This window comes from Melanaphis sacchari, unplaced genomic scaffold, assembly GCF_002803265.2.
Source record: "Melanaphis sacchari strain LSU unplaced genomic scaffold, SCAv2.0 Contig72_pilon_pilon, whole genome shotgun sequence".
Classification (NCBI taxonomy): domain Eukaryota; kingdom Metazoa; phylum Arthropoda; class Insecta; order Hemiptera; family Aphididae; genus Melanaphis; species Melanaphis sacchari.
In genome coordinates this window covers 975410-995474 of record NW_020271519.1, presented here as the reverse complement: position 1 = coordinate 995474, position 20065 = coordinate 975410, and the positions used below count along the sequence as shown (strand labels likewise).

The window sequence follows — 20065 nt, the reverse complement described above, 5'->3', positions numbered from 1 at the left end:
AAGTTGTAATGATTGCAGTAGGTTCCTAACTAAATATTTGAGTTTGTTGACTTATATTTTCATTTACTGTAATTAAGTCGACCAATTATTCGTACACATATAACGGTATAGTTTATTGTATTATTTAATAGTGGTGGCCATTTATACAATATATTTATTATTTGTTACATCGATCTAATCAAATTTAAAAATTAGGCCATATGTGAGTAGGTAATAGGTTTAACAGATTGATAACGTCTAGACTCATGTATTTTTTTTTCATTATTGTTATTGAGCATCAACTACAAGGTTATATAATTTAGCTTATATAGCTGACATAAAATTATTTATAATAGACTAATTTATACATTTTTACATTTATTAAATAAAATATTAATTGTTCATAATATACAGTTTTGAAAATGATTTGATTGTTTCATATAAATTTGCTGTCATGTGGAATTCGTTGTTGACCTCTGTAAAATTTGAGTAGATGATGACAAGTGTTTAATTTTCATCTTTACGTTGAATAATTAGCATTAAACACATTCAGTTTTGGTTATCAGGTACCAATGTGAGAACTTTGTGTGACTAATTATACGTATAAATATTATATAACATTAAAAAACCATTCATTTAATTCTACTTAAATATAATGTTATAAAATATATAATTAGCAATAACCGTTATTAGTTTTTAATTTTAAATATATTTTTTTATGTACGCCAAAATCAATAATAATTTTATGTGTAGGAGATCCGACTATGATATAAGTAATTTTTCTCTGATTATAATTAACCTTTAAAGAGATATATTATTAAAGAGTACTTGTACATTTTAATAAGCTATAGTGCGATAAAAAATATGAATTGTCATTCATGGTAACTCGAACGTGCATATATATTATATACATATATACACAAATGTACAAATAATAAGCTATGTAGTTGATGGATAATAATATAGTATAATTTATCCATTTTTCGTAGAAGGTAGATAACTGTCGTATACTATTAGAGTATTACACATATACTCACATTTAATATATTTATATTTGCAATTACCTAACCTAACACTGCAGGTTGGTTTCAATGAAATAGTTCCCCAAAAGTACGTACAAACTACGTCGTAAGTATTACAAACCACAATGTGCATTTATGAAAGTGCGTTAATGATGCGGATTAAAAAAGGTACCTACACATAAATTGCGCCACCAAAAAATATAACATGATCAATTATTATTAATAAATATTTTGTAGAATTTACAAACTGTTATGTAATTTTAAAGTTTATATAGTAATATACAGCAAAATCAAACCCAATGGCCCATGTTGCCGAAGGCATAAATAAATAAATAAATAAATAAAAAAATAAATAAATAAATAAAAAATATACACAGAAAAATTAATTACATTATTATCTATATAAACAAAAATAACTGTTAAAGTTTACGTTAGTAAAAAATAAAAATAAGCGGGCCTAACCCACATGGAACTCTAAGACTATACGGTCATCGGAATAATAAAAAACTATTAGCATTTATTTAGGCAGAATATAAACTGTCCAAATATTTTTCTACCCCGAAATAAATAATACAATTCGATAAAAATAATAATAGTATGAACTAGCGATTAAAAAAATGTACAGGACCGTAAAATCAGTATCAATAAATTCTTGTCGTTACCTTTATGAATCATGTAATGATGTAAACTTAGCCACTGATATTAGGTTATACTCACTCCAAGTTTCCTCTAAAGTCACTCTACTTATCGTTATACTTTTCCGGATTTAAACAAACATATTTATTTATATTTATACCTTGAAATCGGTCACAATTGATGTATACCCTTTCTACTATTGTTATTCGTACTTTTAATATTCAATTTTGTTTTTTTTACCTTCAATTATTATTTGTTGGTACAATCGATATGCGCATTCGATAACAACTATTATATTAAGATCGATAATTTTCTTATTTATTTATTTTGTTGATAACGAAAAATTTCAATGTTTACTTAATTCGTTGAGTTTTTCTCTTTTATTGTAGCACATCTAACGTCAAATCGTTTAAAATATAATGAATAAGCACACATTGTTATGTACATTATCAGACGTATCTGTGTAAATTTCTATTTTTTTCGCCGCTCGATCGTAAGATGTTAGTACTATACGCTCCCAAACCAAAGAAAAAATATTACATACGTTCATCACATCTCTGCAACAAATATACCTTACGGGCAGGACATAATTTTTCATTGTTAATAATATGATTGAGTATATTATTTATCAAAGTACGTGAAATAAATTATTATGATTTTTCAAATCATCAGATTTAATTATAATTAAACCATTGTCTTTCCATCGCTGTCCTGCGTTGTCCAATTGCGTTTTGAACTCAATTTTTAATGAAATGATTTTAATAGAATGTTTTTTACGTGATTTTATTTATTTATTATTTATTTTCAACAAATGTATTCATTTAAACCAAGGTATAATTTGATAGCTTAGTATATTACATAGGTGGCCAATTTGCGGCTCGCAAGCCACACGTGGCTCTCGTCATTGTCAGATGAGGCTAGCGTCTTATTTATAAAATCAAAATTTACTTTATAATATTGTGAATTTTACTTTTTAAGTATTAGCTTATAAATAAATTATCAAATTATATAATATGTGTCGATAAACATTTTGGCTTAGGACTTGACTTTTACTGGTTTACCAAGTTTTCGCCATGGCATTCGGCTGTCGCGAGCCCACAACCTTATGTCCAACATTGCGCTCGACCACCCTAGACCGGTTGTGGTAACGTGGATATAGATAACCAGTAGTTATAATAGTTCTATTCAAATTAACGGCATTGATTCTCTTTATAATAATATTTTTTAATTATAACAAATAAATAAACATAGTTATTTTATTGAAATGAATTAATAAAATGTTTTATTAGAATACGTAATCTCAACTAAGTTTAAAGAAAAAATATTTGTAAAAAATAATTGTTTGTACGTTTTTTAAATTTTTTTAGCTTTAGTTTGAACTAATTATACAAAATATTGCATTAAATTTTCAAAATTTAACATTAAAAATTAAAGATTTTATAAGTTGTTTACTGCAAAATTCAAATAATAAGTTTCAAGTTTTTGTGGTCATTTGTTTTTGAATTATAACAAAATAAAGAAACAAATTTAGTCAAAGCTATTCTAGAGTAAAAAAAAAACATTATAAAATAACTACTTTTATTATTCAGTTCATATCAATATAAAACGTGAGTGAATTTATCATGCCTACGTATTACGCCTACTATTTTAAAAGTTAATTTCTTACTGATAACTGAAGTATAATATTGAATATGATTATCATGATTTTTTTATTATTATTAGTTATTCATATTTTATTATATCGATGATTCAAAAGGTATTCGAATTATAACTTAAATAATTATTCATATATTTAATTTTAATAGTTAATAATCAGCAGAGCACATTACCTATTATTATGATGTAAATATAGGTCTCAAATAATTTTATGATTTAGTCAACAGTAATTTATTATTTAAAGGAATCAATTAAATTAAACGTTACTGGCAATCACTTGATAATACTTTAAAAATAAAATTGTAATAATATTGTTTTATAATTTTTTTTTTTTTTTTATTGTCAAAGTTTTAGTTAAATCGGAAATCATGTACACGTATTTTTATTGTCATGTTAAACGTTGAGTAACTACAACCTACTGCTATTCTATCATAACCATAATATTATTGTATTTATACGATTCGATATTAACTGGCCATTTTCATCGGATGATGAACTTTTTAAGTTAATCCATGCGCAGGATCACACAACTCATGTCCATGCTCTGTTTTACTAGTCACTTGTGTTTCAGACAATCTCTGTAAGTCTTAACCAGCAAAATGGTTTGCAATTAATGAGATACATCCTACCGTTACTGAAGTGTTCGTAATAACTAATAAGTTAAAAATAATAAAAATGTAGGGATTATAGCAATACAGATACTAAATCTGTATAATAAAATATAGCAGGTTATAAGAATATATTAAAAGGTACAGAGAATTCAAATTTCAATTGAATTTCATTTTGTAACGTTAATGTGTATATCAATATCTAATAATTTTTTACATTCTATTAATTATTATATCAAATATTGTTAATGGATTATGGAAACACTGCCAAAAATGTAATCATTTAAATTGTTATAATCTGATAAATTGGATAGATCAGGAAACTTTATAGGCATTTAATAACTTTGTTTGATTTGATCATAGCAATAATTGTACTTTATCACTATATTCACTATTTACTGACGTACCTACGTTACTTAATTCATATTATACAATATGTATTACTATACGTACATCTAGTTTCTTTGTCGTTGTTTGGATTTTCTCTCAAAAGATTGTACAAATGAACCATTGTATTTATTACTATTTTACATCGAAATACAAATGCCATCGTAGTTGAAGCTTATTGTAGTAAGTAAAATAGTTTTGTAATTTTGTGGCTCTTACATTTTTGCATTTTTGCATGTATGTATACATTGTGTATTGTTTCATAATAATTATCATTTTTGTCGGATCCGCCGTAATTATTGTGTTAATCGTAAAATATTTGGTAATTCGACAAAGTATTATCCAGTTAAATATTCATAAATGAGCGTGTTTTAATATTATAATCAATGTGGCATTTTATCAAAAAGTTAGGTAAATATGGTATATATATTATTTATTATCAATTACGTCTTACAGCTTTCTAAATATCTACTTATTTAGTTCATAGAAAGAACCGCAATTCAAGTACGTGACGAAGTAAAGGTTTTCTATTGTATCCGATCTATACCCCTCCCCCCTAACCCATCTAAAATCCTGGCATGAAACAATAACTGGAATTGTTATATAGCTGAGCATTCGAACATTTAATTATTATTATTTATGAATTATGATTAATAATACTCGGCAGTTTAGATATTTCAATAAAAATGGTTTTGTTTAAAATCAATTAGGTTGTAAAATACATTAAACATAATATACGAATACCGTGTTCGTTTTTAGTTTAATCGGCGGAATTCCATTGTATAAAGTTTTACATATTATTTTATAATTTCTTTTTTTTTTATGCAATTCAACTATAATATAATATACGTAATAAAATATGTTCGTGTCTGTGATAATTAGTTATAAATAGACATTTTAGTATTTGATGTAGATTAGTTGTATATCATAATTAATTAGCATTATGAAATTTTAGATGATTATTTATACACATTTACGTTGTTACTATATTCAATATTGTGATAATAATAAATGATTCATCAAATAGTTAAAGATATCTCAATGTTCATAATCGTAGTACACGTGGAAACTGTTTACATATATCTAAAGCACGAAAAATAAAATAACTGATTTGTACATTTTTATCTAATTAATTTTAAAATAAATGATTGAATTGTTATTTATTTAATACACCGAATTGTACATACTTTTAATAGCTTGATTAAGTCAAAGTTAAGTTTAATTAAAAAAAAAAAATGTAAAATAAGAAATAAAAACTTAAATTTATTAATTTTCAAATTATTAGTATCATTTAATCGTATTGTTTTAAAACTAAATAAATGTAGGTAAGTACAATTAGTAGAAAAAAAATACAAGTGATTCAGAATATTTGTTTCTATTATAACTCATAATACAGTGATCATATCAATGTTATGTTGCTTTAATTAAAAAAACTAACATTAAATACAGATATTCGATTTAAATGTTAATATAATTATTTTTTAATAAGTGGCAATCATTATTTATTTGGTATTATTTAACACTTTTGATCTATAAATTATTGTTAAACTGATATTTCTAAAATTCATTTATTTTTTAATAAGTACAATTAAGTAATATTTTTCTGTGTTATATAATTTTATATATATATATATATATATATGATGTAAATAATAATAAAAATAATATAATATAAATGTATACTGTTATCATATCGATTAAGAGCTGCCTTTTGTGATAATAATCAATAGTTCAATTTCAGAGTAAATAAAGTTCGTTTAAATGTCAATTCTATGTTTCTGGTCCAAAAACTCGAACTACTATATCTTGACATAATGGAATGAAATGTTGTCTTTCAAATAGTCAAGTATCTTTTGATCGATCTTTATATTTTTATAAGAGAAAAATATAACACGCGATTGTAATACAAATATGCATTATAAACTTCTATATGAAATAAAAATAGATTATTCATGGATTAACTCAAAAATACGATGCTTTTGTTTTATTTTTATTCATTATATTTTTTTATTTTATTTTAAAAGGCTAAAAAAATGACATTGGAAATATTATCTTCGGTTTAAATCAATCGTTTGAATATTTTAAAAACAAAAATGTTCAATCGAAATAAATAACTATCTATTTTATTTATATATACTCCGTAATTTCGTAGCCCGCGAAATATATAAATACAGAGTGTTCAATAAGTTTGAAAACGGTTGATTATCTTCCCCATATGATTTTCTATATTAATAAAGACCATACAATGTATTTTTAAGAATTTTTTTCAAAAATCTCGGTCCACTTTTATTTAACTTCCAAGATGTATCTACTTTTGATACTTAAATGGCAAACAATATGTTTTTTCATATTTTTATAGACACGGGAGAATAAATAACGATAGTTGTTGAAATAAACTAAAGGATTATAGTTAAAATATAGATTTAAAGAAAAACATAAAAACATTTCAGTTCTGTTCATACAACTTTCCTGTTATCTATATGATGTTTATTGTGTACAATATTTTATAGTAGGTAATTAAACAAAAAGTAAATATTTTTAAATGTTATCAATCATTAATAATTACTAGAGCTCAGGTGTATACGGATTTATGGGTATTGGGTATATAAAAATTAAATTATGTAAATATGTATGAAATAAAAATAAAATGATTTATACCTATGCAATAAATTGTATGAAATATATTATAAAGACATCATAATAAAAACGTCTTAGTGAATTATATAAATAGTACGTAGGCAATAAAATAATTAAAAACTTTGAAATGAATCATAATAATATAGGTAATATTTCGATTTTTGACTAGATAGATAAATGAGATACTTAAGTGTTAACAATTCACACTTTTGTGAATGACTAATTAAAATTAAACAAAAATGTTGCTATAGATTTATTTACATAGAAATCAATCAATTAACTAAATGTTAAAAGAAGAGTTCTCATGATGTATATGATGCATAAAAACACCAGTCAAATTTGGTAAACAACACTTTGTAGACATTTACATAATATTGTGTATATATATAGTATACTATACATACATGTATTATGCATAAATATTAAAGCCCAGTAATATAACCTTAAAAATATTTCACTCAAATTCAAATGAAAAAACAACAATATAATATAGACACGTTCAAATCTTGCAAAACTGAATTTAGAAATTTAACTAGTTTACTTGATTTTACTGGATGTGCGCCGTCGCCATTGTGGTCGTGATCAATGATTATTGATAGGCAAACTCATACAATATTATGTCTATTATTTAATATCGTATTATCAACGCATGACAATATTTTGAGATAAGCAGGCTCTAATGTGATAATGCGATAACATAAGACAAATAACAAAATTTTAGCAAAAATATCGGGATTTTTTTATTATCAGTAAGTACTATAATAATAATAATAATAATAATAATAATAATACCACCGTTATTAAAATTGATAGTAATGAGGCAATACTTGGAACATAGCATACCTTATTTTCCGTCGCTATATTTCGTGGATGACAAATGACTACTTAAGTCGATTTTTATTGAAAATAGTTTGTTTATTTAATTAACACGAGTTAGTTTCATTAAGCGTATAAAAACGTGAGGCGTGAAAGTGCCAAGGACTCAACGGCTCTGGAACATCTGAATATGCTGTCCCGAAGGTTTCTCGTGTGTGGCATTCCTGGTCCTCCTTCCTATACCTGAGGCCCTTTAATTTGACTAAAACCATGCTTCGAAAGTTGTCGCTGTCATCGATCAGCACGGATAGCCATAGTCCGCGCACGTGTTACTTAGTTAGAGCTTATCATTATATGATAATATGTAGATAGGTCAAAGCTGATTCAATGACCGGTCATATTTCATGTTATTCGCGATACAATATTTGACAAAACTTCGGGTGTTAAAATACTAGCACTTATTATAAAATATATATCACGAGTCTGAGAATCCGAAATCATTACAGGCACTTTTTATTATTGAAAATAATGTAATAGGTGAACAGTAGTACGTACTAATTGGTCTGGTAATCAAACAGTTGAATGTTTGTGGTGACTGACTTATTACAATATTTTATAAACTAACAATAGCACTGTCAGCACTTGCACTTCTGACCTTTTGTTTGTTTTTACGGATACATTTTTTGTAAATATAGATAATACAAGGGTAATATTAATCGATTTTTTTCTGTCAAAAAATTGAGATACAAATATTTTTTTCATCAGGAATATTTTTAATTAACCTTAAAAATGATTGATAACATCTTTAAATTTTCATTTTTACTTGACTATTATGTTTTTGGTAAATTGAGCATATTTCAAAAAGTTTTCAAAATAAATTAAAATTTCAATGACTATGATCATTATTTTTTTTTTTCATTTTCTATAGAATAATTAGAAAAATATGGAATTGCTATTTAACAATTTAAAATTGATACCCTTAATGCGTAAAATAATGAGTACGGTATTTTGAAAAATACTCTCAAATATACGTTTTGTAATCCTTGTTGATATTCAAAATCGCAATTCAAAAATTTTCACGAGGGGAGAAAAAAAATACCGTTTCCCAACATATTGAACACCTTGTATATATCAATGTATATAATCAATTTATAAATGTATAATTCTGGTACATGTATACCTACATATTGATAATTGATACGTCGTGTTATGCACATGGCTATATTTCATATCATAGAATAATTATATTCGCTATTTAATTTTTCATAAAGATTGTACAGATATACACACGTGCACGGCATTATTATCATAATACTTACATATCACTTCTTTTCTCGTTTTGTACACGAAATCCCCTTTAGAATTTATTATGTTTTGACCTTGCAGCAAGATACTTTTCGAGTATGATTAAATTGCAGCCAGGGTATTATATTTTTAAACTACTGACCTAGTTCACATAATATATAATAATATACTGTTGCAAGACTGCGGGTCGAAAAATATTTTTAAGCCGGTAAAGGAATTCTATGCATGTCGGGGTTGGTTCACTCCTATATATAAATGTTGCACAGCAAACAAAGCGATACTATGCGTCATCCCGACGGGATGTAAATAGAAGTTGTGAGGGTTGTGATGATGGCGGCTAAGAATTTACAGCTATAAAGGAAAAGCAGGTTTTGTAAACACATAATGTGTTGAAAAAATAAAAAAAATTTACTTCTAACGTGTAACAGTATATAAAAGCAAGTATCAAACAATGAATTGGATCGATTTTGTATATTTCATAGGGTTGTACGGTTTATAAATAATAACTTTGAATTTTATTATGTTTTAAACGCAAAAATCCAATACAGAAACATAAATAATTTTTTTTTTTTAAATATCTTGATAGTGTGAATACTCTTGTGGAAATCGATCATTATATCTATACTAGTATTTTAATAAAGCAAGATATTGTCAATGAATTATTTTTACAATAGTATATGTATCTATTAAGTTAGCTTCCTTAAATCGTATCGTCTTTATTTTTCAATTACATCTTTTTATTGTATGACTTGTCACGTGAAAATTAAGTATTGTTTTCAATTTTTTTTTTTTTTTTTTTGAAATCTTAAGCTTATTTTTAACAGCCCAAATTATGACCTTCAACGACAAGCCTTTATTTATTTATCATCACATAACAATTACTATGCAGGAGTTTGATATGTTTGATTGACCTTAATCTCTAATAGTTACTAATATATGACCTCGAAATTATTTTTTTTAATTACTGTACACATGATAAATTATTATAAATACAATTATAATATACATTATTTTGTTTAAATATTAATGCGTAATATTGTCATAAAAATTTTTGTAATTTTTTTTAATTTTTCAACATGACAATACCATAATAAGCAGCATACTAAAAATTTAGTTTATTTTTTATAAACACATTTATTAATAATTTTTTTTATTTCTTGATGAAAAACGATTAACTATAAAACCTTTAACTATACGTTTTATTGATGTTGGAATGCCGTTCCAGGGAAAGCTACTAGTAATTACTTCTCAGCGGATTACAGTTTAAACAAAGATTTATTGATCATATTGCAAGACAATCGGGATTATGACTGGATAAAAAAAATTGTTGTGAGGATGGCGAACTTCATTGAAATGTCAATCTTCGGTTTAATATTGTACCTAAAATCAATATTAATATTTTAAAAATGTTATTCGATTTGAAACAGAGAATGAAATTCACGTGAACACTATAAAAAAGATAATTAAAAACACGACTTATAGACATGTACCTAATATTGCTATATACATATATATACATTAAAACAGCATTAACATTTGTTGATTTTAATAAGCACTTACAACCAGACACGTAGTATGCTACATGTTTAACTAACATTATTAAGATACTATGTACAGGTAGTTATTAGTGTTATTACATAATAAAAAATAATTATGATAAGTAATTAAACAATAAATTTATAACACAATATGCCAACTGATAAAGTGAGAGCGTGAACTTTTTGTCAAGAGAACATTTTAGTTGCATCATCCACGTATTTTATTTGCACCAAACCACGGGGGTTCTTAAATCAATATCTATTTTGAAACAAATGAAGTTAAATATTCATTCTCTTAATGTTATTTTTTTTCAAAAACATTAACAAATTACAAAAAATTTATTTTTTTCTAATATTTAGAACTTAACAAACTATTTGGTACTCAATTTTAATATTTCGTTTTTAAGAAAAAAAAATCTCGTGCATGAAAAGGTAAAGTTATTTAAAGTATAAAAATATCTTCACTCTTTTAAATTAGGAGTGGAGTGATAAATTATGAATACATTGATTTCAAAATTTATATTTATGTGAGAGTTTATCTATTGGAATAGTAAAAATGCTTCAATCTTCATGTTGAAGATAATTTTTCTATTCTTAATATATTACATTTTTGATAAAATATTTATACTTAAATTTTCTATACATGATATTTTTCAAAATATTTTGACTCTAATTTATTTACAGATATTTAAAAAAATCAATTTTTTTTCGGTTTATATACCATCAAATAATTTTGAGTTTGTACATTTTTTTGAAAATTTAATTTAAGTTTTGAAAAATAAAAATAAAAATAAATGTTTTTAAAATCAATAGCTTTCAATACTTTTTGTATAATTTCTAATGTGAAAATCAGGGAAGTCACTCTGTAGTATAAAATGTGCCATCATTAAGAAGTACAAATATTTTAGCAACATCTCATTGTACATATTTATGTAGAAACGTAATACGTTTCCACCAAAATAGCTTCTGGGCAAGACCCTGTTCACCCAAAAATAAATTTTCGCTTTTTGCCCACGTCTCTTTTCGTCCAAATAATTTAATACTCTTTCCCTTTTTTCTCAAAAATAGTATAGCACTTTTTACCATATCTTTATAATACACACTTTATTTAAATTATTTATAAATAAATTAAAAATTTAATAATTATATTTTGACGATTTATATTTTTTTTTATTATTTTTTTTTTTAAAATTATTATAATATTTTCTTTCTCTTTTATTTTTAACATATTATTCTAATAAATGACAAATATTTACTAATGTACAAATACACAATATATTTTTGGCTAGTTATAATAATGTCGCTTCCTCGTGGTAATTTCTGGCTTTATAAAACTAATTTATACAAATCAATAATAAGGTTTTTCCTAAAGTGTGTATTATAAAAACATGGTAAAAAAGTGCTATAATATTTTTGTGCAAAAAAAGATTTAGATGAAAAAAGTCCCGCCCACAATTTCTATATCACTAAAAGCTTTAATACGGTAAGTTTTTTTTAAAAAACTAGCTATGTACAAAGTTGAAAAAAAATCTGTTATAAATGTTAATAAAATAATTTTTACAGCAATAATAATAAAACTTTGTGTGTTTGTACCAGTACCAATGTCATGACTCATGAGTTTTCCGGATCCCTATATCACTATATTTATTTAAATTTCTGGTAATAATTTGTGTGGAATATATCATACAACTTTAAAAATAATTAAAAATACAAAATATATTTATTTTATTTTACTTTTTATTTGACAAACGTTATTATCATTGTTATTGATGTTATTATTTTTATATGCATTTTATCAATTTAAGAGTTATTATTATTACTATTAGTATTACGGCTATTATTATCGCTTAATTATTCTTGTAATATAATTATGTAAAAACGAATGCATTAATATTTATAGTAAATTGTATTTCAATAATATTGTATAAACCTGGTATTTTAAATGAACTTATGTATTAAATTGTTGTATTGTTTTCATGAAAACGTGATCAATATTTCTTCTCTGCAAAAATTAGTGTTGTTAGAAAGAATGAATGTACGATTTTGATGGAAACGAGAAATGTAATGTATGTAAGTACCCAGTATATATTCCAGTAAGCGATTAATATGTCTGAAATTAATCAATTATTATACATCATATGCGTACCTTATTCAAATTATGATCCCCGGACATCGATACAATTATCATAATCTTGCTATAAAAACTAAAGTACAAATTAAAAATAAAAATTCAAATCGATATGGTTAATATAATTGTCTACGAAAAAGTGATAGAGAAAGCCACACACTCGAATTGATTACTTCCATTATAAATATAAAATTAATGAAAATAGTTGTGATTCTATTTACTATAATGAAGTTAGTTTAGTATAGTTTGAAATTTATAGATTTTTCAAATAAATAATTTGGTTACTTTGTTGTCCCTATATAGTTATTATACATTTTTAAAAGTTCCTTTTCTTAAAGAATTTTAATTCACGTAATATATTGATCAACTGTATTCTACTTAAGACTATATAATAATATGTAGAATTTAAAAGAAATTCTTATTTTGTATATTAATTTACAAATAATGAGCATTTTATCATTAGTCTACACTCCTAGTTAAAATAAATAGAATTTAGTGATAATGAATAAACAGAGTATTATGAGTTTACTCAACTAAAAATTTATAATAATAATTACTGATTTTATCACAATTTACAATAATATTGTTTTAATAAATAAAACATAAAAAAATAAACATACTTACATACACATAGTAAAATATACAATATTATCTAAATTCTGTACATAATAATATATCGTACAGTTAATCCATCTTTATCTATCTTTTCAGCGAGGTTCTATCATGATTGCTATTAATACGAATATTTAATATCGTATGTAATATATTTTATACACAATATATTTTTTCTTTAATCCTCTTAATCTTTTATAACTTAGACTACTTTATAGGTACTTATAATAAATTATTATTGTTTTACTCCAGTGATTTGTATATGAGCCAACCTATAACATCTACCACAAATTGTTTGAGTATTAAATAACGTAGATATATTTCAAATGTAGGTAACTACTATATTATTAATTTTCCGGAACATCTCGAGCATTGGTTTTTGATAATTTGACGTTTCGAACAAGTATAACTGTATTTTTCATCTTTACAGATGTTCAACTTCCGGCGCCTTCCCAAAAACTTAATTATCTGCCATTTTCGGTTGTAATTTATAGCGATTTACTCTACGCCTTCCACAACACTTTCATCGTTGGACAACTAATGATGATTTATCGAATATACTCTTCTTTCGATTACGCCGTCCTATATTGTGACTACTCGTTTTATCAGATAAAGTGTATAATATAATATAATGTAATGTAAAATTATACTAAATGTGTGAATTGCTGTTTTTAAATTCAAAATATATGTAAATATTAAAATATACAATACAAAAACGGGAATTGAATTGGAAAATTTATAACAGTAAATTTATTATTCAAAAAAAGATAACTGTAGAAGAAAAATTAACCTGTTACACTTCTAACAATATTGTATAAACGTAGTTTTATAATATTTTTAATTTACATAAAATTGTAAGAACATTCATGTATTTTGGAATATGAAATGAATCACCTATTATGCGTAGTACAGTATATCAATTACAAGATTGATTTACATTTTCATAGTTATTTCGCGCATATTATTTGCAAGTATTCATCAGCTTAAGCACTATGTAAAACAATATAATGAATATATCATAATACTTAAAAAACACGCTGACTAAAATTTAGTTTCCTTGTATGTATGTATTGTATAAAGTTTGCGAGATTTCGAGAATATTATACCAAGAAACTCTGAATTATAAGATTCAGAGTACAAAAATAATCAGTCACACTAATTACAGTCTTAATTACATATAAATATATAACTTATGTCTTATAAGTGTCTACTTAATATAACAAGTGACTATATTATTAGTTAATATTGTGTAAGATTCAAGATGGGAATACATTTTAGTCGACGGGAAGTTATAAAACTTTAATGTAATAACGTGCTTTTTATATGAACAGTTATTTTAAATTTTTACCCAGTTGTTTTCATTTTTGCATCATCTCAATAATTATTATACTACAGTACCTATCGTTTATTGTGGTCATAAATATGCGATCATGTTTATTAAATTAATTGCTTCGTATAAGTTTATGTTTTTTTTGTAAAACACATAAAAATTATATTTCATATTATGTATATTTTAGTTTTAATTAATGCAAAAGAAATAGAAAAAACGAGAAATGTATGTGAATTATATGTAACGTGATAATAAAATGGGTTTTAAAAACTGTCAGAAAATGGTAATGAATACATTATCCACCCAAAATAATATGTATAATGTGAACATTATCTAGCTAATTTATACACTAGTCGATATGTGCTGTGAATAAAGTATTAAGTCTTATTAATTCGGGCACTTAGATATACTGTTATACCTACGTTAAGTTATCTATGTATAGCTATTGTCGTTGTAAATTGATTATGTTGATACGATGGTCAACTTTAAATAGTTTAATAATTATATAGCCATTCAAAAATCAAATCTTACTTTTTAAAATAAAAGTAATTAATTAGATTATTATCAAATTATTAATATGTAAAAGTTATTTATTAGATTGTCATTAAATTATTAATCGTTATTTTATCAAAGAGTAAGTAACTTTTCCATAGATCATTACGAAATAAAGTACGTTATATAAATAATATTTTTAAATATTCTCTCTATTCCGGGGTGACCATACGTCCTATCTAAAACGGGATTGTTGATTTTTCAGAATCATGTCTTTTTGACATCTTGAAAAACTTTGAATGGAATACTTTTTGTCCTTTCTTTAGAAAATAGCCTCGTTATCTCGATATTATTACATCATATATGCTATACGAGAGTGAAAGAAATACCCCTCCTCCCCTTGCTGCTGTACATGGAAAATACAATACAGTTTTATAATAAAGAATTATCGAAACCACAATTTTATTAAAAGTTATAAACATCAGTATTAGATAACCACCATCACGTGTCGATGTCGATGAACAATTATTGTTAATAACTATGAAAGTATGAAACTAAGACTATAGGGACATTTTGTATTGTTAACATATTTGCTATTGCACAGTATGATTATGAACCTATACGTTTTTTTACCATTTTTAATAACTCAATAATCTATATATCTAACACACAAAAATTAATTAAACATTTTTATAAAAATATTAAAACGATGTTTGAAAGTATTTTTTATTTTAAAGAGTTAGTCAGCATTGTTTATCTTGTTTTTTTTCATAAATATGGTCATCTTTCCTTAGCCGGCTAATGTATATATATTATCTGTTTTTCGTACTTTGATCGCAACACATACATTCAATACAAAGTTAGTATTTAACTAATTAGACAATAGGTAGAAATGTATAAAGGATGTGAATGCTAGTATGGTATTTATGGTACTCTTTTTTAATATCGCACGCGAACTTAAATAGATTTAATAAAATCCTATTGTGTTCTGAATACCAATATTCAGAATATTTGAACACCATTTTACTTTTTATTTTTAAAGTAAATAAAAATTGACTAATCAGCTCACGTTCCAAACCTAGACATGTTTAGTGTTTACACAAGCACATATAGAGATATTCTTTTAACGGTGCACACTCATTATATTGAAAGTCGTAATATTTTCTTTACATACTATTTTGAGTTATAGGTGAGTTTAATTTGGTTAAAATAATGATTGTAGCCAGCCTACACCAAAATTTTCTCAAAATAAATATAAAATGTGTAATTTGTTCTAGTATTTTTTTAAATACGTCTGTAATTTGTAGCATTTTAGGTAGTAAAAAATATGAACTGTAATATTCATTAAAATTCAAATCGATTATTCTTTCAATACTGCGTACACGTTTCAATATTATAGTAGGATATACAGGGCCGTATTTACGCCTAGGCCCGTGAGGCCCGGGCCTAGGGCGGCAATTTTTTTGGGGCGGCAAATTTTGTAAGAAATAAAAAAAAAATTATATGAATATTTTATGCATTTATGTAACTGCGTGTCTGCGTAAATTAATATTATATAATATTTGATATAAGTATTTAAAAAACATAAAAGTAAATCCATGAATTTGACACATTGGTTAATTCTGTGGCCTGCGTCTTAATAAGCTATCGTATTTATCGTAATCGTAATATAAAATCACAGATTTTTATATAGAAGACAGAAATATATATTAGTATATTAGTAGTATAGATATCTGTGTGTAAAATATACGAGTGCATGACACTTAAAATATCAATAACACGAAATCAATTTTCTTGTAATGTGAATTATAAAGATAAGATACCTAGGTATATAATATGAGTTGTTCCTAAAAGTAATTACGATAATAATATTATATATATAGAAATTGACGAGAGATATTGTGTATCCACATCACACACGACCACACTTCATTTCAGTTTATTGTTCGTCATTGTCGGGCAGTGCATATTACGACAACACAATATAATATTTAATAATTAATAATTCACGTATTAAATTTACAGCAATTAACATTTTTTCAACATGAGTGACGGTCGTAAACGTTTTAGTGGTTCAGAGTATAAAAAGCGAGCCAAAGATAAAGAATATAAAGAGATTAAAGTTCTAAATAAAATACCTAAACTAAGTACTTTCTTTAAACCTACTACACCGTCTTCTTTGAATGCACCTGATAATGATCAACAACATGATTTAAAAACGATTGACGACAAAGAAATGACTAAGTGCGAATCGAATTTTGTAATTAATAACTTAACAACTTCTACTTTAAATGTGGATTCAGATACACTTTATATTGATAATAATGATCCGGCTAAATGGATTATTAATGATGTAACTCGCGATTATGTGGCAAAACACGGAATAAATCAAAATTTAAATGATGATTTTACATGTTCTAAACGTGAGTATCCTGACAAAAATAGATTTTTAAATAAATCATTATTTGTTAGAACACGTATAAATGGTGAAGTACAGTCACGACCATGGTTAGTGTTTTCGAAATCTACTGGTTCAGTGTTTTGTGCACCATGTCGACTCTTTGGAAGTACACATTTATCAACATTAGTAACTATTGGTTTTAATGATTGGAAAAATGCTGTACGAAAATTAAACGAGCACGAAAATTCTATCCCTCATAAAACTTCAACAGTTGCATTAATTGAAAGGGGAAAAACTGCAGGTAAAATAAACCAAGAAATTGTTTTGCAATTAGAACAAGAAACCAATTATTGGCGAAATATTTTAAAAAGAATAGTTGCTACTGTACGTTCTTTAGTAATTCGAGGGTTACCACTGAGAGGCAGTGAAGAAAAATTTGGGTCGTATCATAGTGGTAATTTTATTATGACATTAGAACTTTTAGCAGAATTTGACCCCTTTCTATTAGAACATATTCGCCATTACGGTAAAATCGGTAGTGGTAATACATCGTATCTATCTTCACAGACATACGGAGAGTTTATACAAATTATGGCAGAACAAATTACAAAACAAATAGTTGAAGAAGTCAAAGTTTCAAAGTATTTTTCGATAAGCGTTGATTCGACGCCCGACGTATCCCATGTTGATCAGTTGTCTTTTATCATAAGATACCTTTCAAAAGATGGTACTCCTATAGAACGATTTTTAAAGTTTATTGCCAATACTGGGCATAAATCTGAACAACTTGCTGATGCAGTTTTTGATACACTTAATCAATATAATTTGGATTTTAAAAATTGCCGCGGGCAATCATATGATAATGCCAGTAACATGGCTGGTAAATACACTGGCCTTCAAGCCAGAATTAAAGAAGTCATTCCGCTTGCCATTTATGTTCCTTGCTCAGCACATTCCCTAAACCTTGTGGGGATATCTGCCGTGGATTGCTGTGAAAAATCGACAACATATTTTAGGTATCTACAAGAATTATATAACTTTTTCACAGCATCTACCCATCGTTGGGAAATTTTACTATTTTATTTAAAAAAGGCCAAGTGTGTAAAAAGTTTGTCTCAAACCCGATGGTCAGCAAGATACGAAGCGGGTAAATCTTTATATACTTCTTGGAGTGAAATTAAAAACGCTTTACAGGCTATTATTGACGATGCCAATGAAAAACCTGTAACAAAATTTGACGCTTTGGTTCTTTTGAAACCTTTAAATACTATAGAAATGTGCTTTATGGCTGTTTTTTGGAACGAAGTATTAGAAAGGTTTCATATAGTTAATAAAAAACTTCAATCAGTTAATATTGAATTAGGAATGGTCGTTGAATTATATGGATCTTTAGAGCAGTATATATCTAGAATTAGAAATAATTTTGAAGAATATGAAAGAAAAGCTATACAAATATGCGGTGAAATACAGTATAAAAAAGACAAGCGGAGAACTGTTAAAAGAAAACGTCAATTCGACGAAACAATGAATGAAGTGATAACAGAAACAGGCAAGGAAGATTTCAGAATAAATGTATTCTTCGTTATATTGGATAAATTGAAAGCTGAACTTGTAAGACGTGGCAGTTCGTATAAAGATTTATGTGTCAAGTTTGATTTTCTTACGAATATATGTAGTTTTGACGAGGAAATTATTTTTAAAAAAACTAGGGCACTTATAGAACAATATCCTAATGATATTGAAGAATCATTTACAAATGAATGTCTTCATTTGCGTGATCATCTTTTTTTTAAATCGGACAAAAAAAGAAGCGCTCAAGAACTTTGTCAGATGTTGTATACAGATGAATTAATAGATATTTACCCAAACGTCACAACAGCGTTACGTATGTATTTGTGCACGTTTGCAACAAATTGTACAGCAGAGCGGTCATTTTCAGCATTAAAAAGAGTAAAATCGCATCTTCGTTCAACTTTGGAGTCAGATAGATTAAATGCGACATCAATACTACATATAGAATCTGAGATGCTTCGAAGTATAAATTATGATGATATTATCGACGATTTCGCGACTAAAAAAGTTCGTCGTAAAATGTTATAGATAACATAGGTATAAGATTTAAACATTTACACTGCTATTTAGAATTTAGAATTATTTGTTTTGTTTATAATGACTATTGACCTAATTTATTTAAAATTGAAATAAATTTATTGGAAATAATAACATCATTTTTTTTTTTTCTTGGGATAGGGGCGGCATATTTAAAATGGCCTAGGGCGGCACTTGTTCTAAATCCGGCCCTGAGGATATAAGATATTGACATACAAGAAACCAATATTATAGAATATTCTATTTTAGATTTAACTAACTTTTTCACACCGTCCTACGGTACGTCATTATATTGAATCATTATATAAGCTACCTAATAACAATAATATACGAAAAACATGTATAATATTATAATAGTTAATAATAAATAATAAATGGCATCTCTTTTGTCAACAATTAATGAATGTAA

At 25.8% G+C, this 20065-nt stretch overlaps 1 protein-coding gene across 1 annotated transcript; it reads left to right on the top strand.

Moving 5' to 3' along the window:
* The first annotated feature begins 17190 nt into the window (after window positions 1-17190).
* On the top strand, window positions 17191-19647 carry LOC112600801 (zinc finger MYM-type protein 1-like). Its single transcript, XM_025348103.1, has one exon. The coding sequence runs from the start codon at window positions 17191-17193 to the stop codon at window positions 19645-19647; it is 2457 nt and encodes an 818-aa protein (XP_025203888.1).
* Window positions 19648-20065: the final 418 nt, after the last annotated feature.

Coding starts and splice junctions, on each gene's coding strand:
- LOC112600801 (XM_025348103.1), top strand. CDS start 17,191: ATGAGTGACGGTCGTAAACGTTTTAGTGGTTCAGAGTATAAAAAGCGA.